The following is a 27,650-nucleotide window of genomic DNA, read 5'->3' on the forward strand; positions in this document are numbered from 1 at the left end:
ATTATTATTATTATTATTATTATTATTATTATTACTTTATTAAGTATAATAATAAACGTTGTGTGGTTCTTTATTTCCTTGACATCTGATAGGAGGGCGTTCCATAAGGATGATGATGATAACGGCCGCCGCTGTCCCCCCTGCCCCGCACCCTTTTCCCCGCCGCCGCCGCCCGGCCCTGACAGGAGCCGTTTCCAGGCGGGGCCGGCGCCGCCACAGTCCGCTTCCCTTCGGGGGTCAGAAGGCAGGGGAGGCGGGGAGAGGAGGAGGCGGAGGCCGGGCCGCGCGGCGGAGTCCGCCTCCCTCCAGTCAGGCAGCGCTCGGGTGCTCGCTCGCTCGCTCGCTGGCGCGTGGAGGCCATGGCGTGGCCGGAGGCGGCGCGGGGCTTCGTGGGGACCCTCCTGAGGGACTTCCCGAGGCCGCTGGGCCCGGACGACGCGCCGCCCTGGAGCCCGGCGCCGGGCCGCCTGGGGTGCCTCAGCCAGGCCGAAGCGCCGGCGGAGCTGGCCGAGTTGGCCCGGACCTTCTTGGGCAGCAGGTAGGGGCCGGAGAGAGAGAGAGAGAGAGAGGCCCCGGGGGGGGGGGAGCCTGAGGAGGGGCGGCGGGTGGCGGAGCGAGAGGCGGCGCGGCGGGAAGTTGCGCCCGGGGCGAAAACTGGGCGCGGAGTTGGGAGAGCGAAGCTAGGGCTGGGTCCTGCAGAGCGGGCAGGGAGCGGGAGGTGCGCACGTGTGTGTGTGTGTGTGTGTGTGTGTGGATTGTGGGGTCACTAGTGCAAAGGTGAGGCAGCAGCATGAGTACATATGGATTGTGGGCTCACAAGTGCAAGGGTGAAAGTGTCTCAAATGCACATGGATTGTGGGCTCACGAGTGCAAGGGTGAAGGTGTCTCAAATGCATATTGATTGTGGGCTCACAAGTGCAAGGGTGAAGGTGTCTTGAGTGCACATGGATTGTGGGCTCATGAGTGCAAGGGTGAAAGTGTCTCAAATGCATATTGATTGTGGGCTCACGAGTGCAAGGGTGAAAGTGTCTCAAATGCACATGGATTGTGGGCTCACAAGTGCAAGAGTGAAAGTGTCTCAAATGCACATGGATCGTGGAGTCAGTAGTGCAAGGGTGAAGGTGTCTTGAGTGCACATGGATTGTGGGCTCACAAGTGTAAGGGTGGGGCAGCTTGCATATGGATTGTGGAGTCAATAGTGTGAGTGAGGTTGTGTTTTGAGTGGATACGGGCTCCTTGGGGAGGAAAGGTGGGGTATAAATTCATTTTATTATAATAATACGTAGCACAGTCCACATGCCAGTCCATTTTGTGCCCTAGGCAAGGCTAACTACTTACACACGCACACACACACAAACCCCATTGCTAACCTCAGTTTTCAAAAACAGATGTCTTGTGGAAGTGATAAAATTCTTCAAAATATAACATAGAGGTAAAATAATGTCAGAAATGTATATAACAAAAACTAATGTATATTAAACTTTGCCCCCTGAAGGTCAGTACTGCGCCCCTCTGAAGTCTGCAGCCTAGGTAGCTGCATAGTTTGCCTAATGCTAGCAGCAGCCCTCTATGTAGGAAGAGTGGACTTACTAAAGTAGGACTAGGGTGCATTATCAGTGCGTGTGTGAGGTGGCATTGTGAATCCACAGATAGGAAGGGTTGACTTCCTATCAATAGTGCATGTGTGTGGAGGATGTATCTGAATGTATGGATTGGATGGAGTCATAGAGTGTGCTTGTGGGGTTATTAGTGCGTGGGGGGGGGGAAGGAGGGGATTATTGGTGATTATATGAAAGAGTGGGTGCAAATGTTTCAAAAATACTGTTTCCAAAAGAATGGGCTGCCTTGGGAATTGAACGGTGCCTGCTAACGGTACAGGCAAGGCCTACAAATGGACTGCAAATGCTAACGTACTGGTGATTGTTTTTATGGAAATAAGCAGTTCTGAGCCTACTACTGCCCCAGTGGGAGGGTAACTCACAGGTGCTGCTTTGAGCACAAGGAGGGCAAGACACAGTTTTAACAACTAACACTTCTACATTTAATGGAGGTTAAGTGAACTAGGCATGAAGTGAACTAGGCATCCAATTTTTCCGTTTTTCAAGTTAATTAGAAACAAGGAATGGATACCAGCTGCAAATACAGGACTAGACAAACCTGGCGGTTTTGAAGTTTTTAGCTCATTTTCTAGGGAGTTGGAAAATTATCTGATACAAAGTGAAAATTAGATTAGGAATTTTTTTTGGGGGGGGGGGGAGTGAATCAAGAAAGCCCACACTGCAAATTCATGAGTGTCGTTTCAAGAGGAATTTGGAGTGGTGTGCCCCACCCAGTAATTTTTGGACTACTGACTTCAAATGTTATTCTGAAAATGGCAAAGCATTGCTTTTCTTTTTAACTCTCAAAGGTATGAAATGTATTCTCGCATGTACTAAAATATGTTGAGAGCTTTGTGTGTGTGCAAATACCTGCTGCAGTAACGGTAGGTGGTTTGAACAGAACCAGGGAAGAATGGGTAGAAAAAGCACCTACCTATATTGCCAGAACTGTGCAAATTTGAAGCAGTGCCCATTATAGAAGAGCCACAAAGCAACATTTATTTGGCTTTTGAGAGGTTCAGCTGGGCCACTGTGGAGCTGTTGTGGTTTTGGAGCTCTGTTGTTCAGATACACAATTATTTGCATTTGATTGCCACGCATAATAATAATAATAATAATAATAATAATAATACTGTAATACTTTTTATTTATACCCCGCCCTCCCCAGCCAAGGCTGGGCTCAGGGCGGCTAACAAGCAATAATAAAAACAAGTTGAATGGATACAACTTAAAAACAAGATTAAAATACAACATTAAAATATTGAAATATTAAAATGCAGCCTCATCACAGGAGGAGAAAGAAAAAAGAAAGAGGGGGAGGGAATCACATAGGCTCTAAGCCAAAGGCCAGGCGGAACAACTCTGTCTTACAGGCCCTGCGGAAAGAAATCAGATCCTGCAGGGCCCTGGTCTCATGAGATAGAGCGTTCCATCAGGCCGGAGCCAGCGTTGAAAAGGCCCTGGCTCTGGTTGAAGCCGATCTAACTTCCTTAGGGCCGGGACCACTAGGGTGTGGCTATTTATGGACCTTGAGGGAGCCAGTGTGGTGTAGTGGTTAAGAGTGATAGTCTCGTAATCTGGGGAACCGGGTTCAATTCCCCGCTCCTCCACATGCAGCTGCTGGGTGACCTTGGGCCAGTCACATTTCTTTGAAGTCTCTCAGCCCCACTCACCTCACAGAGTGTTTGTTGTGGGGGAGGAAGGAAAAGGAGAATGTTAGCCACTTTGAGACTCCTTAAAGGGAGTGAAAGGCGGGATATCAAATCCAAACTCTTCTTCTTCTTCTTCTTCTTCCGTGGGGCATACCAGGAGAGGCGGTCCCGTAGGTACGAGGGTCCTAGGAGGGTGCGGCCATTAGGAATTTTGGCGCAAGGTGCCATCAGTACACTGATGACGCACAGCTCTGCTTCTCCATAGCATCTGAGTTAGGTGAGGCTGTGCCCAAGCTAGACCATTGTCTGGGCACAGAGATGGAGACTGTGGGTTGGTAGTTCCTGCGTCCTGGAAACTTGGCGTCCTGGAAACTATTCTGGATGGGGTTGCACTCCCTCTGAAAGAACAGGTTCAGTGTTTGGGGTGCTCCTGGGTCCATCTTTGTCACTGAAGCTCAGTTGGCCTCAGTGGCTAGGAGTGCCTTTTACCAGCTACAGATGGTTTGTCATCTATGGTCGTTCTGGGACAGGAATGGTCTGGCCACAGTGATCCATTCACTGGTATCCTCAAGACTCCATTATTGAAGTGAGCGCACTCTACAGTTGCAAAACATAAATAAAAGCTTGATGGCTTATAAATATTGGTCACAATTTGTTTTTAAAAATCCTTGGTGGGTTGCACAATGGTTCCTCTCCTGAGTCAGAATTAACCAGTTATCCTATGAGTGTGTGCACATGTGTGATTAAAGAGGCACTACAAGGTTTTGCTATGACTGACATGACACTGTGGTCTCACATTGTCCTTTCCTGCTACTGCCTTGATTTATAGCATTAATGTTTTTTGTATGGAAGTTTTGGGTGAATTTCTGCTATTGCTGGATCTGTTAATCTGTGTTAAGTACCTAACCACCTTGTTAGTTTTATTGGCTAGCAAAATCAGATAAAAGACTTAAGATTTTGTGCAGTTGCATCTATTATTATTATTATTATTATTATTATTATTATTATTATTATTATACCCCACTTCCCCCCAGATGGAACTGAAGGCAACTTATAGATAAAAAAGAACTGACAAAAACCATTAAAAATCATTAAAAACATATATAAAATATATTAAAACCTAAGCATCATTAAATAAGTTTTATGAAATGAGATGAAAGGGATTTAGAGAGGATTGTAAAACAGTCAGTCTTCTCTGAATCCCCTTTTTTATCATCCCATTACTTACATCTCACTGAATGATGTTGATGCAATTGTTCTAAATCTGAATTTATTAGTAAATGCTTAATAATATATGAAATGAACACTGTTATCTGGATGTGAGCAAGCTAAGGCCACTGCTCAGACCTGGTAATTCATAATATTGTCCAGATGCTTGTGTTCAACAGTAAAACACCCGTAACAATGTTAGGGGCAGAAAGATGTTTTTCCCTCGCAGGGCATCTGGTGTGATCACACCATCTGTTGCCTAACCTGAATTTAATTTGGATGTTGCCTCCTATTAAATTTTATTTTCATCTTTAAATATTTCCCCTCTCCTTAGTATGTCAGTATAGAGGATAGTTCATTGTATCCTGATCTTAAACCTGTTTCTCTGCAATGAAATCTTAACTGATTTCAAACCAACATATTTCCAGACAAAGATGCTTAGGACTACAGTTTTCCGGTCTTGCAGCAGAATTTGTATGGAGTACAAAAACAGCATATTATATGCTCAACCAGGGAAAATTACTAGATAACCTCTAGCCCTTTTAGCCCTTACATATGCTTCTTGTGCATTAAAAAATTGTCAGTTTGAATTAAAAATTAAACTCTTCTGTTTTCATAGTGGTGTTTATTGTTTTACTGTCCTTTTAATTTAAGAGATGCAAAATGTTCACTCTCATTTCATTTTCTCACGTTAGAAATGGCAGTAAAATGGTACAATCAGCTATATAAATAGGGCCAAACTAGACAAGACTAGTTTGGATCCTTGGATCTTTTGTAAATCAAATTTATCCGGTCCTTGATTTTGTTGTGATGCTGCTATTTCAGCGTGCTCTTCTGTTTTTGTCTGCTTTTATTTGTTTTAGATGATAGTCTTGTTCCTTTACGGCTCTTTGCTTTTTAATTGGGGTTGTTATCTTGTATTCTGTATCTTCTCCTGGTATCTTTACAGGTGAAGAGTAGGTATAAATATTTTAATAAATATTTCGGGGACAAAAAAATTTTAAGCTTGATGTTGGTTGAATCTATTAATGTCTTTCCATCTTTTTTTCTTTTCTTTTTTGCATGGAAACTTTGATGCTCTCCTGAGAATAAGCGCTTTGTGGCCAGGGCTGTTCTCTTCTACAGTTAAATACAACTTATCTACCATGTTCCCTATGCTCTTTAAAAGTAATGTTTGTTGTCTACTATTATGGGTTAAACCAGGCTTCCTCAACCTCGGCCCTCCTGATGTTTTGAGACTACAATTCCCATCATCCCTGACCACTGGTCCTGCTAGCTAGGGATCATGGGAGTTGTAGGCCAAAAACATCTGGAGGGCCGAGGTTGAGGAAGCCTGGTTAAACGCAAGCCTTCAAAACTCCCCTAAATGAAAGGCTTACTTTGTGCTGTCAAGGCAGGGAGAGATCAGTGAAGAAAAGAGAGGGAGGAAATAAATTCTGCTTCCACTAAGGAACAGAGGCAGTTCCGTAACAGGCTGTGTACAGCTAATTCATTTCTTTGCGGAATGCAGGGGATAGAAAGTCCAGCATTCTGGTTTCTGTGTGTGGTGGAAAAGGGACCTCAAGACCTTCTGTAAATAGAGATGGAACTATATAATTTGACAGGCTAGATCCTTCCATTATTTTCTTAATCAGTGCAGAGTCTCTTCTGAAACACACATAATTATACAGTTGAAATATCATGTGTAAACCTAGAGGAGGGGCAGTTATAGGGACAAAGCTGGAAAAATCATAGGTGGCTATTTTTTTGTATGGGTGCATAGGCACATAACAATCTGAAATATTAGTTCATTCAGCCCTTCCAAGGGTGTAGTTCAGGGGTCAGCAAACTTTTTCAGCAGGGGGCCGGTCCACTGTCCCTCAGACCTTGTGGGGACTCGACTATATTTTGCAAAAAACAAATGAACAAATTCCTATGCCCCACAAATAACCCAGAGATGCATTTTAAATAAAAGGACACATTCTACTCATGTGAAAACACGCTGATTCCTGGACCGTCTGTGGGCCGGATTTAGAAGGCGATTGGGCCAGATCTGGCCCCCAGGCCTTAGTTTGCCTACCCATGGTGTAGTCTTTTGCTATACAAAATTTACAGCTTGAGCCTCCTTTTCTGTGTTTCACGTTAGTTAGTTCAGTCAGAGCCTTTAATTCAATTGTAACTGCTGAACAATTTAAAAACAATCCTGAAAAGGCCTGGGTCATATTTGCAAATGGTGAACACTGTGTTTTCCTTTTTGTTTCTAAAGTTAATATTAAATCAATAATACCCCCATTCTTTCTGGGGTTAGAAAAAGAACGGTAAAATGTGTGGCTGTGTTTAATGTATTCAAAACTATCTTTGGTCAAAACATGCTTTGATGAAGAATGTTTTCATTTAACATTAAGACTGAGTTGTGGCAGTTTGTGATTTGACATGTTTCTTTAAAAATGTTAATTTTTCAACTAAGGGTAAGGTGTTCATTGTTAAATTCTACTAAACACTGGTGTAGTTTGGATTCAAAACTATTTATCTAGCTAAAGCAAATTTAAATTCAACTTAAAGGTAAAGGTACCCCTGCCCGTACGGGCCAGTCTTGACAGACTCTAGGGTTGTGCGCTCATCTCACTCTATAGGCCGGGAGCCAGCGCTGACCGGAGACACTTCCGGGTCACGTGGCCAGCGTGACAAGCTGCATCTGGCGAGCCAGCGCAGCACACGGAACGCCGTTTACCTTCCCGCTAGTAAGCGGTCCCTATTTATCTACTTGCACCCGAGGGTGCTTTCGAACTGCTAGGTTGGCAGGTGCTGGGACCGAGTGACGGGAGCGCACCCCGCCGCGGGGATTCGAACCACCGACCTTTCGATCGGCAAGTCCTAGGCGCTGAGGCTTTAACCCACAGCGCCACCCGCGTCCCCCCAAAGTCAACTTAGCCTCTCTCTATTAAGGAATGCTTCCTATTTCATATTTATTATTCTCCCCGGTGATGAATTGTTACTTTGCTTAAAATAACAATTTTACCAAGTTTTAATTATGCAAATAGGTGAACGTGTGCAATTTTCTGAATACTATTATTATTATGGTAATAGCTCTTTCAAGTTATGTCTGAAGAACTGTCCTGAATGTAGACATGGTTCCACCTTGGTTATATTTGTTGCAACTAAGCTGTAGCATGACAGCTCGAAAAGTATCTGTTCAGTGGTTCTGAATTAGCAATTTTGTGGTTCAGTGTTGGCTGGTATGTCTGCTTCAATAAACTCATTTCTCAATGGTAGACAAAATGTTGCTAGATTGTGCATTAAAAATGTGTTTCCCTTAGGACACGGTCCACACTTTATTTAAAGCATTTTTGACCTGTTCTTCAACTGGAGTGAGGGAGAAGGATTTGGAAATGCTTAAAATACCAACAATGAGACCGTCCTTGCCCTCAGGTTTACAGTCTGAAAGACACAGTATAAAAGGAAAAGAGATTGGGGAGGGAAGAGGAAAAGAGCAAACCCACTGCTATGGCCTGACAGAATGACTGATCCTAGATCACTCATCGGTGCTTAGACAGTCTCTGGGAAGGGATGCCTCCCACTAGGATTAGGGATTGTTTTTGGCTGTGCTTCTCTTCCCAGTCCCCAGCTCTAAGCTATATGGGGAGGTGAACCTCCAGAAGTTGGAGATGGGAGCAGGGGTTTAACTGTGCTTTGGTAGTGCAACATGAGGTTAGGGATAAGACCCTGCTCTGTTACTGCGCCTCAGACCGGTGTCTCCAGCGCTGATTGCGCGGCGGGCTGGAGGGTAGGGGAGCATGTGCCCATACAGGTGCGCATGCGCTATTTCCAGTGCACTTCTGGGTCGGAGGAGCACCGGAAATAGCTTGTGCGCATGTGCACAGGCCTCCTCCGACCCGGATGTGCACCGGAAATAGCGCATGCACAAATCACGCTTGCGCATGCGCACAAGCTATTTCCAGTGCTCCTCCGACCCGGAAGTGGGCAGCCATGCACCACAGCGCCGGTAAGAGTGGGGGGGTGGCAGCGGGCGGTGGGGGTCACCGCGGGTCAGATAAACGAGTCCCTTGGGCCTTATCCGGCCCACAGGCCTTAGTTTGGAGCCCTCTGTGATAGAGGCCAGCTAAAATTTCTGGACCTTGTGAAAACATCTTGAAATAAATAAATTAAAACCTCTCCCCGCCCGCAAAGTGCAACACATTGTTATGAAGCTTGGGCTGTGTTTCATCTTTCCTGACACTCTTTATGTTAATGCAAGAAGGAGCTGAACAGTAGCTGCATATTTTGCATTCCTGCCCTGGAGCTAGTGTTTGTTAGAGAGACTCTGTGAGGCTCAAAATTACTTATATCCCCAAGATTCCAAAACTGCCAAGACTTTTCCCAACTTTTTTTTATTCCTTTTCGACCACAAGAATTCTCAGGGAGGGAGTCTCCAACTCTTCCACGCAACAGAACCTGGCTGTCTGAGACTTTGTACTCTTGCTGTTTCTGTGGGTAAGAAATGTATGTAATTGGAGTAAAATTGCTCCTGAGAGCTCCTGGGTTTGAAAGAACAACTGTTAATGGCTTGACCAGATTTGTTTTGGCATTTTACAAGTATGCTTGAACTGTTGCACTGGGATGTTCTGCAAAAGGGGACTCACCTGTAGAGCTTTCATTGAGAATTTTGGCCAAGAGATTAATCTCATCACACACACACCCCCCCCAACAAAACCCACCATCCTTATATTGCCCCCAAACCAACAGACTAACAGACAACTAACCAGTTACAGATAGGTAGCCGTGTTGGTCTGCCATAGTCAAAATAAAAAAAAATTCCTTCCAGTAGCACCTTAAAGACCAACTAAGTTAGTTCTTGGTATGAGCTTTCGTGTGCATGCACACTTCTTCAGATACACTGAAACAGAAGTTGCCAGATCCTTCTATATAGTGAGAAGGTGGGGAGGGGTATTACTCAGAAGGGTGGTGGGAATGGGAGATTGGCAGGTAGCTGAGATGAGCCTGTTGACGACTCTTAACGACTGCAATAGGTCTTACAGGAAAAGGCAAGGGGTGAGAAGGTGAAAAATGGCTTAGTCATGTATAATGAGATAAGAATCCAATGTCTCTGTTCAGACCAGGTCTCTCCATGGTTTTAAGTTTGGTAATGAGTTGCAATTCAGCAGTTTCTCTTTCCAGTCTATTTCTTAAATTCCTTTGTAGTAAAACAGCTACTTTGAGATCTTGTATAGAATGTCCTGGTTCAATAGAAGGATCTGGCAACTTCAATTTCCCAGGACATTCTATACAAGATCTCAAAGTTTCAATGTATCTGAAGAAGTGTGCATGCACACGAAAGCTCATACCAAGAACTAACTTAGTTGGTCTTTAAGGTGCTACTGGAAGGAATTTTTTTATTTAGACAACTAACCAATTTATGGTAATCTCCTAACCTGTTATCAACTCCTGCCTCAGTGCTTACCCCGGTGATGGGCAGCCTGTTATATTGGTCTGCAACTCCTTTACCATTAGCCACACAGGTTTGGGCTGATGGGAGTTGTAGTCCAACAAGACTGGGGAGACCACGACCAAGTTACCCATTCCTGGCTTAGATAGATACTGACTGAGATATTCTAGCTAGCAATGCTGTTTACACTTCCCCCAATAATTCATTGAACTTGGCAGAGCTTACTTCTTAGTAAGCATACACACAATGGTGCAACCCATTTACTCATTCCAGGTGTCTGTAGGCTTGGCAGGATTACTAGGTGGTGAAAGAGAGAAGCAGACTGCACATGCTCGTAAATTATTTGCAAGCCAACCCGAATATGATAACGATAGACCCAATGTATGGATGGGTACAAAAGACTTGGAATCAGGGCCCATGGTTTAAGAATTCCAGCTCAAATTAAATCCTGAAAATGACCCTTCTCCTGTTTTGGGAGGTGGGAATCCTACCATGTGAACCTAGCGCAGGCTAGTAAAATAACTTCAATAGCCTTCCTTCCGTCCTCTTTTTTTACTAGCCTGCTTGGGGCTGGCAGAAAAGGGACAGAGAGCACCATTCTCCTTGAAGCAGCCCCACTGCTTTTCTGCTAGGTGCAGCGGAGGGGTGGAGAACTCCAGCCTTCAGCTGTGTACACACCATACGTTAAAAGTACATTTAAAGCACATGGCTTCTCCCAAAGAATCATAGTCGTTGTAGTTTACCCCTCACAGAGTTTCAGTTCCCGGCTCCCTTAACAAACTACAGTTCCCAGGATTCTTTGAGAGAGGTCACTTGCTTTAAAAAGCGTGCATATGCAGCCTTCGCTTGCCAGCCTGCTCAAGTCGCCTGCATGGAATTGCTTCTCAGCTATGGCTGTCCGTCTACTGCCTTAAATGCACATCTGCCCAGCTAGAGCTTGTTATATTACAGTGGTACCTCGGGTTACATACACTTCAGGTTACAGACTCTGCTAACCCAGAAATAGTGCTTCAGGTTAAGAACTTTGCTTCAGGATAAGAACAGAAATCGTGCTCTGGCGCCACGGTGGCAGCGGGAAGCCCCATTAGCTAAAGTGGTGCTTCAGGTTAAGAACAGTTTCAGGTTAAGAACGGACCTCCGGAACGAATTAAGTACTTAACCTGAGGTACCACTGTGTATGTTATGTTACCCGGGTGAAGGGCAAACCATGAGATAACAGAATTCTGTTTTCTCACTAGGAAATAGCAGTTTGCCTTCTGAAAGCACAGGTATATTCATGGCTGCCCCTGCAAATCTTTCCTCTCCCATTAATGGAGCTGCTTCAAAAAAACAAAACAAAAACCCCCCTCATCCGTTCAGCATTATTCCTTTTGATGTGCCGTGTGGCAGCCACATTCCCTACGCTCACCACAAGCAACGGTTGACCATTTTGTGACCCTTTCCCCTTCTTATTCCTCCTGCCCCACTATCTTTGTTTGGTTCTTCTAAATCTGTGCATTCTCCCTTTGCAACAGTGCTATGCGCTCTTTCTCCTTATGTGAAAGAAAATGGCAACCACGAGTCTGTAAGTGGTGACGTACACAACATACATTTATTATTTTTTAAAAAAAGTTTTTTATTGCATTTTACAAAATATAGAAAAGATACAAAGACAAGGACAAGAAGAAAACAAAAACACAAAATACATACTACAAAATACAACAATACAGACATTAAGCATAAAGATACAAAATACAAACATACGTACATTAGAAACTGATAATAAAAAGAAAAAGCACATATAAGAAAAACACAAAAATTCCTTCTTTCTTAATTTTAGATCTTAAATTCACATATTCTCCTGACTTCCTCACGTCCCCCGTTCTTGTATCCCTTTTCAAAGTTGGTTCAGCAAATTCATAGCCCATTAATTTATCTGTTGTTGGTTTAATCTTAGATTTTATCTTGTTACTAGAACCCCCGCATTTCATTTCAATGTCATCAACATTCAGAAATTTTACAATATTTCTGCAAATAGATTTTAAATTCCCCCCAATCGTCTTCCACTGACTCTTCTCCCTGGTCTCGGATTCTGCCGGTCATCTCCGCCATCTCCATGTAGTCTATTAGTTGCATCTGCCAGTCTTCCAAGGTGGGTAGATCTTGTGTCTTCCAATGTCGTACACAACATACATTTAAAGCACCGCTCCCAAAGTGTCTTGGGAACTTTAGTTTGTCAATGGCACTGGGAATTGTAGCTCTATGAGGAAACTACAGTGATAGCTCATGTTAAGTACTTAATTTGTTCCGGAGGTCCGTTCTTAACTTGAAACTGTTCTTAACCTGAAGCACCACTTTAGCTAATGGGGCCTCCTGCTGCCGCTGCGCCACCGGAGCACGATTTCTGTTATTATCCTGAAGCAAAGTTCTTAACCTGAAGCACTATTTCTGGGTTAGCGGAGTATGTAACCTGAAGCGTATGTAACCCGAGGTACCACTGTACCAGTTCCCAGGATTCTTGAGGGGATGTACTTTAAATATACTGTGCGTATGCAACCGTAGCTTTCTGCAACAATGCTATCCATTTCTCATGTACTATCAATATCACTCTCATCCATTTCTCATGTACTATCACTATCACTCTCATGTACACAATAGTACTGTGACTAGCACAATTGCTCCTGAAGAAGTGTGCTTGCACACAAAAGTTCATACCAATAACTAACTTAGTTGGTCTCTAAGGTGCTACTGGAAGGAATTTTTTTATTGTGTTTTGACTATAGCAGACCAACATGGCTACCTACCTTTAACAATTGCTCGTTAAGAATAAAACATGACTTAATGCTAGGCCAGTTTTTTTTGGGGGGGAAGGGGTGTTTCTTCACCTAGCTCTCCACTTTGCTTTTTCCAAACAGGAAGCAAAGTATTGTCCATGCCAAAAGATGCAGTTTGTATCCTGCAGGAAATTCTGGGAGGGAAGAAGGATGCTATTGTTGACATCAGTTTCCAGCACAGAATCCAATTGCTTTGAGAAAAAGAGAATAACAGGAAGTGCCTCGGATTAGCTCATAATAACTGAAAACAATCCCCTTGCAAGCATGCATAGAATGGGCAGAAGTCCTTCCAATGTAAACTGGATCTTATATGTGTGAATCCTAAAAATGAAATACATAGATAAGAGTACAGTACAGAATAAGTTGCTATGAGTTGTGCTACTCTGGGGTGAACTGTGGGTTTGGTTCACTTTTTTGGGGGGGTTTTTTTGGGCACAGCCAAAAGAAGTTAAAATGTATCAAAAGATTATTACTCTTCATTATACAAATCTGGCAGTATTTACTTAATAGGAACAGTATTGTTACCTTGTATTTCCATCATCCCCTCCCCCAAATGCTGAACAAAAAACCACCACCACCATAATAATTTTATTATTTATAGCCCACCCATCTGACTGGGTTGCCCTAGCCAACTGCCCTGCAAATCATGAAGAATAGATGTGTGAGTCGGAATCATAAACATACTTCATTTTAGACTTTCATCAACTGCTTTTCCTTGGTTATGCAGTCCATTTCAGTCCCTTTCCTTTCTTTCCATAACAGGAACGCACCGCCACTCCTTGCAGCATCTTTGATTCATGCTGCCATCCACGATATTTTGCAGACGGATCTTAATGAGTTTAAAAAGCAGAATGTGGAAGGGGAGGAAGCTGGAGATCACGAGACGGAGCCCTGTAAGTATATTTGCCTCCCAAAGTAATATGGGAGTCTGAGCTCAAGGTCATTACTATTCAAGTAGATGTAACTCAACCTCTTTTATTTTCATTAATTTAAAACATTTTTATACCACTCTCCATCAAAATTGACTCCAGGATTGTTTACAGTAGTTTATGCGACATCCAGGTAAATTTACAATTCTCAATTCTTACAAGCATCATCATTGGCACATTTTTAGTCCGAAAAAGAACAGTATTGGCACCTTGAGGGCATTCCACTAATGGCATAATCACAGCCAAAAAGGTTAGCTAACACAGTGCAGTAATATAACCAGGAGGTTACCAGAGAATGGATGCAAGCTGGTGTTCTTGATGTTGCTAGATGGCAGAATTAGAAATAGTGCTTTTATTGTTTTCTGTCGTTTGAGAATTTCATTGCACAAGACACGGCACAGCTGCAGAACAAAGATAGCCCTTGATGAAAACCAGCAGGTTGTTGCAACAAAGCAAAGGAGAACAGTAAGACAACATTGATCAGCATGACTAGCGGCATTTGGTCTTTCTGCACCAGCCCAAGGAATTGTTGGCATCCTGCTACAATATTTTGAAAAATGGGGACTATCAAGATACACTTATCATGTTAGTTTTTGATGATGGCAGTGAAGTTCTAACCAGGGTAGATTTGATTTAAATCAAATCAATTTAAATCACTATTTAAATCAAATCGATTTAAATCACGGTTTAAATCACGGTTTAAATCACTAATCAGTAAGACTTGATTTAAATCTTCTTCTTTTTTTGCAGAAAGACTCATTCTTGCTGGTATAATCTTCATATTTACAACCAGACGAAGGTTTCATTTTTGGAATAAAAATTTTTCAGTAGTTTTTACAGTTATGTACTGATTTGGTTATACTACAGTATTAGAAATACATAGACAGATAATTATGAAATTATTGTGAGGTTTAATAAGTTAACTGTTTATATTTGGAAAACTTTCCATGCTCCACTTTATTGGAAGGAGAAAAATAATACAGTAATTTCCTTAATAACAGTTTAAACAATTTACAGTCATACCTCGGGTTACATATGCTTCAGGTTGTGCGTTTTCGGGTTGCACACAGCGCCGAACCCGTAAGCACCGGAACAGGTTGCTTCCGGGTTTTGGCGCTCGCGCATGTGCAGAAGTGCTAAATAGCACTATGCACAGAAGCGCCGAATCGTGACCCGCGCGCACACAGACGTGGTGCTGCAGATTGCGAACGTGCCTCCTGCACGGATCACATTCGCAACCCGAGCATCCACTATATATAGCTAAAGCAGTAACATTATAGCATATGTATCCATGTCTGTTAACTGATGTGGTTAAACTTTTTTAAAAAACAACAACACACACCTTAGAGTTTTAGCACACATGATAAACTTAAAACAAATCCTTATTTCCTGATGAGTAGCCTTTGGACTATAATGTAACCTAAATAGAATACTATCTTTAGAAAGATTTTTTTCCTCCAAAAGCATTTTATTTTAAAAATCCAATTTAAATTTTAAAAATCTGATTATTTTTATTTTTTAAAAAACATTGATTTTTGTCCACCCTGTTGCTAACAGCGTTTCATGTTCAGTCATGCAAATGGCATGTCTCTGCCATTGAAGAGAATGGGATGGTTACTGTATTTACAGGGAACCCAGTGGAGCCCAGTAGTTCCAATCCTGTGGGTTGTCACAGTTTCTCAGCCTTGTTTTTCTGTCTGCAGAGTGGGATTCAGATGGCTGTAGGGATTAGATCCAAACAACCATGAGCAGAAGTGGGGAACGCCACTAGTGTGGTTCTGTGAACGTTTACACATTTGCACAGTGCTGTGATCAGTTGCAGGTATTCGGCTTATGCGAGACATTGCAAAAACTCCTGTACAGTGGTGCCTCGCAAGACGAAATTAATCCGTTCTGCGAGTTTCTTCGTCTTGCGGATTTTTTCGTCTTGCGAAGCACGGATGCACCCTGGTACTGTATTATAATGGGATAGCGGGCAAAGCACAAAGCGGGTCGCTCCCCAGCCTGGAGGATCTGTTGCTGGGAAGAGGCAAAGACACCACCTCCCCATGAAAACAGCCCCCCTTCCTCTGTCGCCAAGCCTTGCCGCGTCTTCGCTCGGCCAAACCGCGTCCCACATCAAAGCCCCAGCCCGCTCCATTCCTTCTCTCTCCACGAGGTGCCAAAGGAAGTTCGAGCCCAGGAACCGAGGGCGGACGCACGAAGCGCCCGGCGCGGACTCTCCCTTGCTCCCCCCGTTACCTTGCGCCACGCCACTGGGCTCCCCACAGTCTCGGCAGCTGCTCCTGGCTTCTTCCCACCCCCGCAAAGGCGTCTTCGCGGCGGCCCAAGCGCAGTGGATGCCTCCTCCTCCTTGGTCCCCCTCCTCCTGCCTTCGCGCAGTTAGGGCAAAATGGAGCAGCCACGTGGGGAGGGGGAGAGAGAGGCAGAGGCGGCGGCAGCGCAGAGACCCAGCCAGATCCGCTGGATCCCAGCCCACCTGCCTCCTCCGTGCCCTCTCCAGAAGAGGATCCGTCTGGAAAAGGTAGGTCGCTCCCTCGCTCGCTCCCTGCCAGCCCAGTTCCCACTTCAAAAGGAAACAAACTCGCAAGACGAAACGTCTTGCGAAGCAAGCCCATAGGGAAATTCGTCTTACGAAGCACCTCAAAAAACAAAAAACTCTTTCGTCTTGCGAGTTTTTCGTCTTCCGAGGCATTCGTCTTGCAAGGTACCACTGTATAAACAGATTAACCTCCTTAGGTTTGACCTCTCTTTTCTACCAAATCAGACCATTGGCCCATCTAGCTCAATAGATGGGGCTCTCCAGAGTTTAAGGCAGGGGAGATGTCAGGGATTTAGCCTGGGACATTTTGCATGCAAAGCACCATTGAACCGCAGACTTCCTGTGAGCAGGGAACACCCCCCACAAGCAGAAGGGGAACCTTTGGATTCAAGCCAGCAGTTTGGGTTTCATGCAGTAAAAATTGCAAATCACCTGGCAGACTAAAATGCTATACACATGCCTATTAATGATACATTTCCTGTAATGTCCCCCAAGATTTGATCTTCCTAGTTGGCCTTAATATCCTATTTGGGGGCAGTTAAATAGAGTGTTGCTTACTGTTGCGGAAGGATGTGGCTTCATGTCACGCAAGCATGAATGAAAAAGCAAAAACGCCCTTCCTCCTTTTCTTCGCTAGAATGTGGTGGTGGATGAAATTGACAACGGTGCGGCTAAGACTGCCATGCAGACGTAAACCCACATGTACCTAAACTGTCTCGAAGCAATCATAGCCACTTATTATTATTACTCAGCTCTATAATAATCGAGCCTCTCGCTTTCCCTCCTAACCATTCCTCTCTCCAGCTACTCTTTGTATCTGTCACCAACATTACCATCTGTTCTGTAAACCGAGCACGAAGCCTTTGATCCCTCCCTCTTCCCCCTCCTACTCTTATACTTCTCTGTTCCTTCGGTTTTCAGGGGGATGCCAGTTCTTGTTTTACATCACTCATGCAAAGTTTATATCCCACCTTTCCTCCTAGGAGCTCGAGACCATGTGTGTGGCTCTCTCTTCTCCTCTCCTCACCGCATTTATAGACAGAACTACCCTGTGAGATAGATCCGGCTGAGAGGAAGCAAATTGCCCAGGGTCACCCACTGAGCTTCCTGACCGAGTAGGGGCCCAGGGGCCAGCAAACTTTTTCAGCAGGGGGCTGGTCCACTGTCCCTCAGACCTTGTGGGGGGGCGGACTATATTTTGGAAAAGAAAGAAAAAAGAACGAATTCCTATGCCCCACAAATAACCCAGAGATGCATTTTAAATAAAAACACACATTCTACTCATGTAAAAACACGCTGATTCCCGGACTATCCATGGGCCAGATTTAGAAGGCAATTGGGCCGGATCTGGCCCCTGGGCCTTAGTTTGCCTATCCATGGAGTAGGGAGTCGAACTGTGGTTTCCCAAAACCTCATCTCTCTCTCTCTCTCTCTTCCCCCTGCTAGGGTGTTCATCCTCCAGCGAAGGATGTTGTTGAGAATGTATGCAGTCTTTCCAGGGTTGTTGCAAAAAATGTTACAGCAAATCTGGTTGTGTTGAATTTTTACTGTTTGGCAAGGTGGCCAGAATTGTGGCAGACAGCACCCAGAACATGGAGAAGGAGGCTGGGGAGGTTCCCAGAAAAGTAGAGGGACATAAATAGCCGCAGGAGCCGTAGGGAGGTGAGTCAAGGCCAAGGTGCAAGAATGCAGCAGTAGCTCCAGCTGAACCTTTAAAAACGCACACTAAATGTTTTAAAACTGGTGAAACATGTAACAGAATCATGTGTCTGGATATGCCCACGGAAACAGGAACATTTTCAGCAGGCACCTAAAAGAAAAAAACAGTGGTGGCACCTGCCTAATGTTTAGTTCCAGAATACAGGTGCTGCCACCTTAAAGGAACAACTCTTTGCAAATGCAGAATGGGCATTGCATGGCACTTGCAGAAGTGCAAGTTCTGTAGCTCCAAGTCGGTACACGTAGGGCAAGGCAATCCCTTAAGAAAACTGGTCTCAAGGCTTTATATACCAATAGGCTTTTTATACTCCATATACCTTGAGTTCAGCCTTGGATTGAACTGGCAGCCAGGGCAAATCTTTGAGCACAGGTGTGATATGCTAGGGGACTCTCACTCGTCCCGGCAACCGTTCTGCAGCATTCTTCACTAACTGCAGTTTCCAAACCAAGATCGAGAGACGGCCCATGTAGAGTGCTTTGGGGAGTACATAATGATGGAGGTGCCCAGCATTTCTGTGCCTTAACGTTCCCCTCCCCTAGTGCACATGGCACCTTTCTTGGCTGAAAACTCCACTCTTGCTCTGGTTTTCTCTGTTTGCTACAACTTTATTTTCTCCACTCAAACCTCAGTTGCCTTCACAACAATCCAGTGGTTGTCAGTTTGATTTTATTGTTCCTTGCGTTTTAAATTGTTCTAGACCTTTTTTATTATTTGGTTTGTTTTGCTTTTATCTGTTGAGGGGCAATATATCCAGGTTATATGGTGTTCCCTAATCAGCCATGAAGTTTACTTGCAGATACTGGGTGACTCCCCATCTCTCAAACTAGCCTACATCACTGGCCTGTTGTGAGGATGAAATAAGAAGGGGGGGGCAAGCACTCCACCCTGAGCTTCTTGGAGAAGGATGGGATCTAAAGGTAGTATATAATGCGATGATCTTGCCAAATCCTACGTACAATTCAGTTCCTCTCCTCAAGCAATCTGTTGGGTAACTGTTTCCTCTGAATCAAAGTGAAGTAATAAGTTGGCTCCATCTGTTGGGGATTATGAAAACTGCATGTCATTTAATGACAGAGAGAGCAACATATTGCATTTACTGTGACTTTAAAGGGTAAAGGGACCCCTGACCATTAGGTCCAGTCGTGACCGACTCTGGGGTTGCGACGGCTCATCTGATGCCGTTTACCTTTCCGCCAGAGCAGTACCTATTTATCTACTTGCACTTTGACGAGCTTCCTCAGTGCTTTCATTTCTTTTCTGGCCTTGCTCTTTTTCTGAAAAATTTCTGAATGGAAGAGTATAGTCTTATATTTGTTTGATCCCTCAGATTTGCACAAAACTAGAAAACTGTGCTGAGATTTTACAGTGGCCAGACTGTGTGCTTCTTGCTTACTTCCTGGGCAGGGATTCTTATTTTTTAAAAAACAAAGTGCACATACTCTTTTGGTACTTAACCAGCATAGTAGAATCAGCAAATCAGAAGGAAGGAACAAGCTCCCAGCGCCACAAAGCCTGGCTCAGTGTCTCGTAGCAATTTGTAAGCAGCCAATATTAAGCTGGTCAGGTTGGATGTAATCGTCCTTTCCCCTGAAATTCAGAAATGATTACTGGCAAAAAAAAAGGGTTCCTCCCAATAATGTTCCATATAGAATGAGTTACCAGCAGAAGTTGGTTAAAAAAAACACCTAATTTTTTTAAAAAGGGAGGGGGGCTGAATGAGCCATAAAGATAAAGGTGTCACATCAAGAGAAGCTTGTTTACATTTGGCAAACAGCTGTTGGGGATCCTCAAGCAAGTGATAAGATCACATGGAGAGAAAGTTGGAAATAGTTCTTAACTCCACGCCTCCAAAGCCTGTCACCAAACAGGGCATATTTACAAATCGGCCTGAAACATGAGAGGCTGCCTATTGTAGTAGTAATAATAATAATAATAATAATAATTATTATTATTATTAATTTATACCCCGCCCATCTGGCTGAGTTTCCCCAGCCACTCTGGGCGGCTCCCAATCAGTGTTAAAAACAGTACAGTGTTACATATTAAAAACTTCCCTGAACAGGGCTGCCTTAAGATGTCTTCTGAATGTCAGGTAATTATTTATCTCTTTGACATCTGATGGGAGGGCGTTCCACAGGGCGGGCGCCACTACCGAGAAGGCCCTCTGTCTGGTTCCCTGTAGCCTCACTTCTCGCAATGAGGGAACCGCCAGAAGGCCCTCGGCGCTGGATCTCAGTTGAACAATAGGGGTGGAGACGCTCCTTCAGGTATACTGGACCGAGGCCGTTTAGGGCTTGAAAGGTCAGCACCAACACTTTGAATTGTGCTCGGAAACGTACTGGGAGCCAATGCAGATCTCTCAGAACCGGTGTTATGTGGTCCCGGCAGCCACTCCCAGTCACCAGTCTAGCTGCCGCATTCTGGATTAATTGCAGTTTCCGGGTCACCTTCAAAGGTAGCCCCACGTAGAGCGCGTTGCAGTAGTCCAAGAGAGAGATAACCAGAGCATGCACCACTCTGGTGAGGCAGTCCGCGGGCAGGTAGGGTCTTAGCCTGCGTACCAGGTGGAGCTGGTAGACAGCTGCCCTGGACACAGAGTTAACCTGTGTCAGACCATTGGTCCATCTGGTTCAGTATTGTTGACACTAACTGGTAGCATCTCTCCAGGATTTCAAAACGGGGTAGAATCATAGAAATGTAGAGTTTGAAGGGACCACAAGGGTCACTGGGTCCAACCCCCTGCGGTGCAAGAATCTTTTGCGCAACATGGGGCTCGAACCCACAGCTCCAACTGAGGGTATTTCCCCTCTCTTTCTGGACGTACCAAGGATTGAATCTGGGACTTCATGCATGCATAGAAGATGCTTTCCTTATGAGCTGTGGCAACCAGGGAGTTGAGCTGGATCAATACAGTGGTACCTCGGGTTACATACACTTCAAGTTACATACGCTTCAGGTTACAGACTCCGCTAACCCAGAAATAGTACCTCGGGTTAAGAACTTTGCTTCAGGATGAGAACAGAAATCGTGCTCCGGCGGCGCAGCGGTAGCAGGAGGCCCCCATTAGCTAAAGTGGTGCTTCAGGTTAAGAACAGTTTCAGGTTAAGAACAGACCTCCAGAACGAATTAAGTACTTAACCCGAGGTACCACTGTAGATTATGGCATATCATAGCAAGAAAGGGATTTTCCCTGTACCTTTTCTTATCCTAGTGTAACTGCATGTGGTGAGATATTTGCATGTGCCCCCAATGAAAATTAAAGCTTTCTTTTTTCAAAGAAAATACTAGTTTTCAAACCGCCCTGTTGACATGTGGGTCCATGGTTGTCAATTTCACACAAATTGTTTCCTGCAGGAAGCCAGATTGGTAAGGTCCCTGCACAAGGACTGAACCACATTGAAACGCAGCACCCGTTACCATCCCTAAATATGTGCTCATTATTTAAGGTGCGCATTGCTATGTTTCCTGCTTTACAGTGCAAATATAGTGCAAACTAAGCATATTTATTCTCCAAAGTAAACCCCACTGAATTCAATATGGCTTGTTCTCATGTAAATGTGCGTAAAGTGGCAGCCTTAATGTATAAATCTTCGGAATAGAATCATAGAATCATAGAGTTGGAAGAGACCACAAGGGCCATCGAGTCCAACCCCCTGCCAAGCAGGAAACACCATCAGAGCACTCCTGACATATGGTTGTCAAGCCTCTGCTTAAAGACCTCCAAAGTAGGAGACTCCACCACACTCCTTGGCAGCAAATTCCACTGTCGAACAGCTCTCACTGTCAGGAAGTTCTTCCTAATGTTTAGGTGGAATCTTCTTTCTTGTAGTTTGGATCCATTGCTCCGTGTCCGCTTCTCCAGAGCAGCAGAAAACAACCTTTCTCCCTCCTCCATGTGACATCCTTTTATATATTTGAACATGGCTATCATATCACCCCTTAACCTCCTCTTCTCCAGGCTAAACATGCCCAGCTCCCTTAGCCGTTCCTCATAAGGCATCGATAGTCAGGGACGCAGACTTATAAAAAATATTGGGGGGGCCCGGGAAAGCTCGTGAATATGCAAATAAGCTCATGAATATGCAAATAAGCTCATGAATATGCAAATAAAGTGGCGCCGCCCCCTCGTGAGCGAATAGGGGAGAGTGTGCTGCGCCGAATAATCAGCTCCGGAACAGCTGATATGCGGGAAACGTGGGGCTAGCCGGAGAGAGGGCGAGCCCCCTCCGCTCCGGCCCTAAACCGCTGAAACCGCCAGGAGGAAGGAAATTCCCCCCGGCAGTGCCTTGCCAGTGGCGGTGGTGCTGCGAAGCAGCGAGGCAGGAGCCCCCACCCCCGGGGATTCCCTAATCTCGCGGGGGACGGCCGGGGCTCTCCAACTAGGGCGCGCGGCTGGCTGGCTGGCTGGCGAGGGAGCAGGTGGGGAGGAGGCGGGGGACGGCGGCGGCGCTCTGCTGGAAGGGCGCCCGAGATTATTGGGGGGGCTGAGCCCCCCCAATAAAATTTTTGAGGGGGCTCGAGCCCCCTCAGGCCCCATGGAGTCGGCGCCTATGTCGATAGTCCCTCTTGGTTTAGGAATCGGTGCAAAAAAGCAATAGTTCTCACTTAGATCTGCGGTTCTATAACTAAACAGAAAAGGAAAGGGGCTTGCTATGCCGCATAATACCTTTCCAGAGGCAAAATTGGTTTTACAGCAGGAAACGTGTAATAAATAGAATTCACTTTAATAAAGCCCGTCTGTCACTTCTGCAAAACACCTGAAGTGACATACAGTAAAATGGAAATCCAGCCCCTCCAAGATAAGCACAGTTTTGTTCTCTTCTATTAAAACCAGTGGGAAATACCTGAAATAACTTGACTGTTGGTGGTTTATGCCTGAGTTACCATTGGATACAGTTGTTAGCCACATTGTTATGCAAATCCATCTAGTCTGGGTCACAGTTGCTGTACAAGCAGTTTAGATTTTGAGATGCTGTGTTGGTATTGAGGATGGGACAGAAACGTGACTCAGCTTGCCTTTGAAGCCAAATCTATCAAATTCGCAATTCTTGAAACAATATTGAGGGCCAAAACACAGCCATCCTTCAAAATCCGCACTTACTTTAATTTTGCAGTGCAGTCCTCCAACAGAACAGTGTTTACAAAAATGCGGTGAAATGGTCATAAAAATGAATATATTAGGTGGAAATGCCCATAAAAATGAATATATTAGCGAAAATAGCAAGCCACAATGCATTACGGTAGGACAAACTGCTTGCAAAAATGTGGTCAAAACTGCATTAAAAAATATGATTCTTAGAAGAAGTTTGCACTACAGTGCTGAAGAATTTTCATTTTTAAAAAAAATGCAAATTGCTGCAGAAATGTCGAGAACTGAATTTCAGAGTGGGGGAAACGAGAAGCTACGAGAAGTAAAATTGACAGGTCCCTCCATCCCCACTAGGGACTGCCTGTGTGCTTTTATCTTTATCATCATGTTGCCTGCTCTATTTGTACTTTTGTAAATAAAGATATTATTATTATTGGCATTGGTATTCAAAATCAAAAGCAAGCATTTCAGTCTGTAAGCTTTTTTAAAAAATCAAAAATCCATCAGATGTCAAGCAAAGCCGGCAGGGAGGAGTAATGTTGGCAGATGCCGAAGCCCTGTCCTCTTTTGTTTAGTCAGACTTCAGATGGAATGTGGGAGGTGGTGGCAGACAATTGGACAAGGCTCTGCTAGCAAGGTGCTAGGCAGGTTTCAAGCTGCGCCTTGGAAGGCTGGGTTGTCAGGTAGCAGGGCTGGCCCAAGACATTTTGGCACCTGAGGCGAACCACGAAATGCCGGGCCCCTCCCTGCCAGGAAAGAAGGGGGGAGTGAAGATCTGCATCAGGAATGCAAAGGGAATAAAGATCTACAGCAGGATCTGCTGCTGCCCCTGCGGATCCTGCCGCTTGAGGCCGTTGCCTCACCTTGCCTCATGGGTGGGCCGGCCCTGCCTTTCAGGGAGCAGGGGACACAAAATAAAACAGTAGTTGGCACTAGGATTAGCTGGCACTCGTGCAAGACCTTTTCCTTTCATAATGGAGACATTGGATCAAGCACCAGAGGGAGGTTGGCATACCTTAAAAAGTTCACAAAATGCTGAGGAGTTGCTTTAGGGGGCAGCATAGCTTGCTGACATTCTTCCAAGTTCTTCTTTTGAAAAGCATTTATGGAGTGTTCCAGTGCTGCAGTATTAACATAGGTGTGCTCAGCATCTGAAAACAAAAATGCACATAATTTATTTAAACAAACAAACGACAAATTGGTGCACACTGGTTGGAAGTGGGGAGTGGTTAATGGTCTCTTATTGAATGTGGTGCTATGTAAAGGTAAAGGGACCCCTGACCATTAGGTCCAGTCGTGGCCGACTCTCGGGTTCCGACGCTCATCTCGCTTTACTGGCCGAGGGAGCCGGCGTACAGCTTCCGGGTCATGTGGCCAGCATGACTAAGCCGCTTCTGGCGAACCAGAGCAGCGCACGGAAATGCCGTTTACCTTCCCGCCGGAGCAGTACCTATTTATCTACTTGCACTTTAACATGCTTTCGAAGTGCTAGGTGGGCAGGAGCAGGTAGCAAGCAATGGGAGCTCACTCCGTCGCAGGGATTCGAACCGCCGACCTTCCGATCGGCAAGTCCTGGGCTCTGTGGTTTAACCCACAGCGCCACCCGCGTCCCTAACACAACCATCATCAGTCCTTAATGAGAAGAGTGGAACAGCCTTTAACACCATTATGGTTGTTTTATTAAAATCGTGCAGTATCTTAGGTAAGTACAGTGGTACCTCGGGTTAAGTACTTAATTCGTTCCGGAGGCCCGTTCTTAACCTGAAACTGTTCTTAACCTGAAGCACCACTTTAGCTAATAGGGCCTCCCGCTGCCACCGCGCCGCCAGAGCACGATTTCTGTTCTCATCCTGAAGCAAAGTTCTTAACCCGAGGTACTATTTCTGGATTAGCGGAGTCTGTAACCTGAAGCGTATGTAACCTGAAGCGTATGTAACCCGAGGTTCCACTGTAAACAGATGAGAAAAACCTCAACCAGTGGCAGGTTGAAGGAGAAAGCCAAATGATGCAATGTAAGCCCCCAAAGATGACTTCTCTCTCCTTTTATTTTCAGTGCTGGATGGAGGCTCTTTGCAGCGCTGCTTCTTTAACAAACTCTGGGACGTTTGCTGCAAGTGGCAGAAGCAGCCGCCTCCGCCTCCGAAGCCGCTTCATCGCTACCTCCAAGTTTCCATCCATGCAACCCGTAATACCCGCCGGAAAATGGAGGACAGGCATGTTTCCCTCCCAGAATTTAATCAGCTGTTTGGCTTGACGGTACGTTTCTAGGGCTCGGGTGAGAGAACACTGGTGGCGTCAGGAGAGAAGTGCAGAGAGCCACTCAGCAGGAATAAGCTAGGGGCAAAGGATACAGCAGGGCTGGCATAGCGCATTTTGAAATAAGTGAATTAATACATGTTACCATCTAAACTTTCATAATAATGCTTCAGATCAGTCTGTTGGAAAAAGTAGCCTTCCACTGTGGCTTCCGTTTCAACCATTGTTTAATGGTCTATTTTTGAAACCTATTCCACGAAAGGTAGACTCTCCTTCCTTGGAGGTTTTGAAGCAGGAGTTAGATGACCAGCTATCATCCTGCATTTCAGGGGGTTGGGTCAATGACCATTGGGGTACCTTCCAAAACTACCAATTCTATAGATTCTCTGAAAGAGGGCAGTTCCCCCACAACACCATTACCTGCAGGAGTGTCTCCACCCCCATCACTGAGAACCAGCTCCGAGGGTCTTCTCAGTGGTGGCACCCGCCCTGTGGAACGCCCTCCCATCAGATGTCAAGGAAATAAACAACTATCCGACTTTTAGAAGACATCTGAAGGCAGAAGTTTTTAATGTTTGATGTTTTATTGGGTTTTTAATATTCTGTTGGGAGCCGCCCAGAGTGGCTGGGGAAACCCAGTTAGATGGGCGGGGTAAGTAATTTCGTTGTCCCCGATGGGGGCAATGACAATAAAGATATAATAATAATAATAATAATAATAATAATAATAATAATAATAATAAGTCCAGGGTTTAAAATGATGTAACTGCACAACTGTGAGAGAGCACAGGTACTCAGAGATCTGGAAGGGGCAGAAGTTCAATTTAATTCACACTTTTGGAAGCACTACAAGAACCAAAGCACAGAAAATTTGAACCTTCTCTGAGTTTTACAGTGCAGTTTCCCATCCAAATAACGTTCGCAAAAACAAATGTGCTGGGGTGAAGTGTCAATGAAGATGCATATATTAGACAAAAACACTCAATTTTAGAGGAAATTGCGAAAATCTGCATATTAGGTAAAGTTGCTGGAAGTTGGATGAAGATCACGACAGAGTTCACACCAAGTTCTTTGAGGAATCTGTTAGAGAATAGGCATTGGTTGAGCACACTAATCTCAAAACTAAGTTATTGTTCTGACATGATAAATATATTAATCTGAGTCTTGAAAATCCTTGCTCCACCCCCCACCCCCTGGACTAGTTCTGACTATGGTGATTTGAGGAGTGGGGTTCAGGAAAATTGCTTAAGAGGTGAAAAGGCAGCTCTAGGTGCATGTCCTGTGCAAGACAGTGGGTTGTAGCCAATGTAGTGCAGCTAAATGAACGTCATTTAGTGGTATACCTGTTCCCCTGGCCAAATGTTTTGCACCAGCAGAAGGTTGCTGCATAAAAAAAATCTGAAAGCGGGTCGCTGCTGATTTCATTTCACAATAGATTTGAGCAACCTGTTGCACAGCAAAGTAGCACACCTGTTGTATTGGAATTATTTATCCTGGGTCTTGTTACTGTTTATGCTTTGGTTTCTAGGTCCCCCGTATTGGTTATTTTTCTACTTATTATTTATTTGTTTCTGTCAGGGAACTGCCATCAGAGGCACGGGAGAAGGAGAGGGTCTCTGATTCTGCAGGAGAAGGTCCCAGCGCTAGGGGGAGACTCAGCTGGGAAGAAGGGGAAGGGAATAAGTGTAACACCAGGGATCCAGGAGAGCAACGGGACCAGGAGGTGCAGGGGCTCCAGGACTCTTCGCTGGAAGTTAGTGAGGAGAGCCCAGGCACCCCGCTACCCACACCCACCCTGCGCAGGAGACTCCCGCGCAGTGAGAGGCAGAGACGCTTGGGCGTCAAACGGCTCTTATGTTGGCAGCGCTTTAAGAAATGCCCACAGACAGATTCTACGAGTGACTAAGGGCAGCCACGCTGAGATGGGCTGTGCAGTCCGAAGGGTTTAACCAGGCAATCCAATGCTCAAAAGGGGCAGGATTACGCACGAGTAACTCCCAACCACTACAGTTTCATTAAAAAATTATATGCCTCTTGACTGTAGAAAAACCTCACAAGAGTTTTATGGAGCAGGGGGAGATATAGCAATGAAATTATCACTGAAAAAATTCTTCAGCCCAGTAGGGCCATTCCGATACATTCACAGAAGAAGTCACACGTGGTAAAAAAACTATCTTTGCCTTCTCTTTGCATGTCCTTGCCTCCGGAAGGATGACGTGGACCGGGCGTACTTCGCCGTGTTTGATGGTCATGGAGGAATAGATGCGGCTAACTATGCAGCTGCTCACTTGCACGTAAATGTGGCACATCACAAAGACCTTCTGAAAAACCCGGTGGAGGCCTTGAGGGAATCTTTCCAGAAAACAGATGAAATGTTCCTTGCTAAAGCCAGGAGAGAGGTGAGTGGAGAGAGGCGAGTA

At 45.0% G+C, this 27,650-nt stretch overlaps 1 protein-coding gene across 1 annotated transcript in view; it reads left to right on the plus strand.

Moving 5' to 3' along the window:
• Nucleotides 1–285: 285 nt before the first annotated feature.
• Nucleotides 286–27,650, plus strand: part of PPM1F (protein phosphatase, Mg2+/Mn2+ dependent 1F) — a 39,074-nt gene continuing 11,709 nt past the window's right edge. The window contains exons 1-4 of the mRNA XM_082203332.1: nucleotides 286–538; nucleotides 13,457–13,587; nucleotides 25,028–25,230; nucleotides 27,441–27,629. Coding sequence (XP_082059458.1) covers nucleotides 360–538; nucleotides 13,457–13,587; nucleotides 25,028–25,230; nucleotides 27,441–27,629 — 702 coding nt within the window. The 5' untranslated portion in view covers nucleotides 286–359. The remainder of the gene's footprint in view (nucleotides 539–13,456; nucleotides 13,588–25,027; nucleotides 25,231–27,440; nucleotides 27,630–27,650) is intronic.

The sequence above is a fragment of the Podarcis vaucheri genome, assembly GCF_965113315.1.
Source record: "Podarcis vaucheri genome assembly, chromosome: 16".
Lineage (NCBI taxonomy): Eukaryota > Metazoa > Chordata > Lepidosauria > Squamata > Lacertidae > Podarcis > Podarcis vaucheri.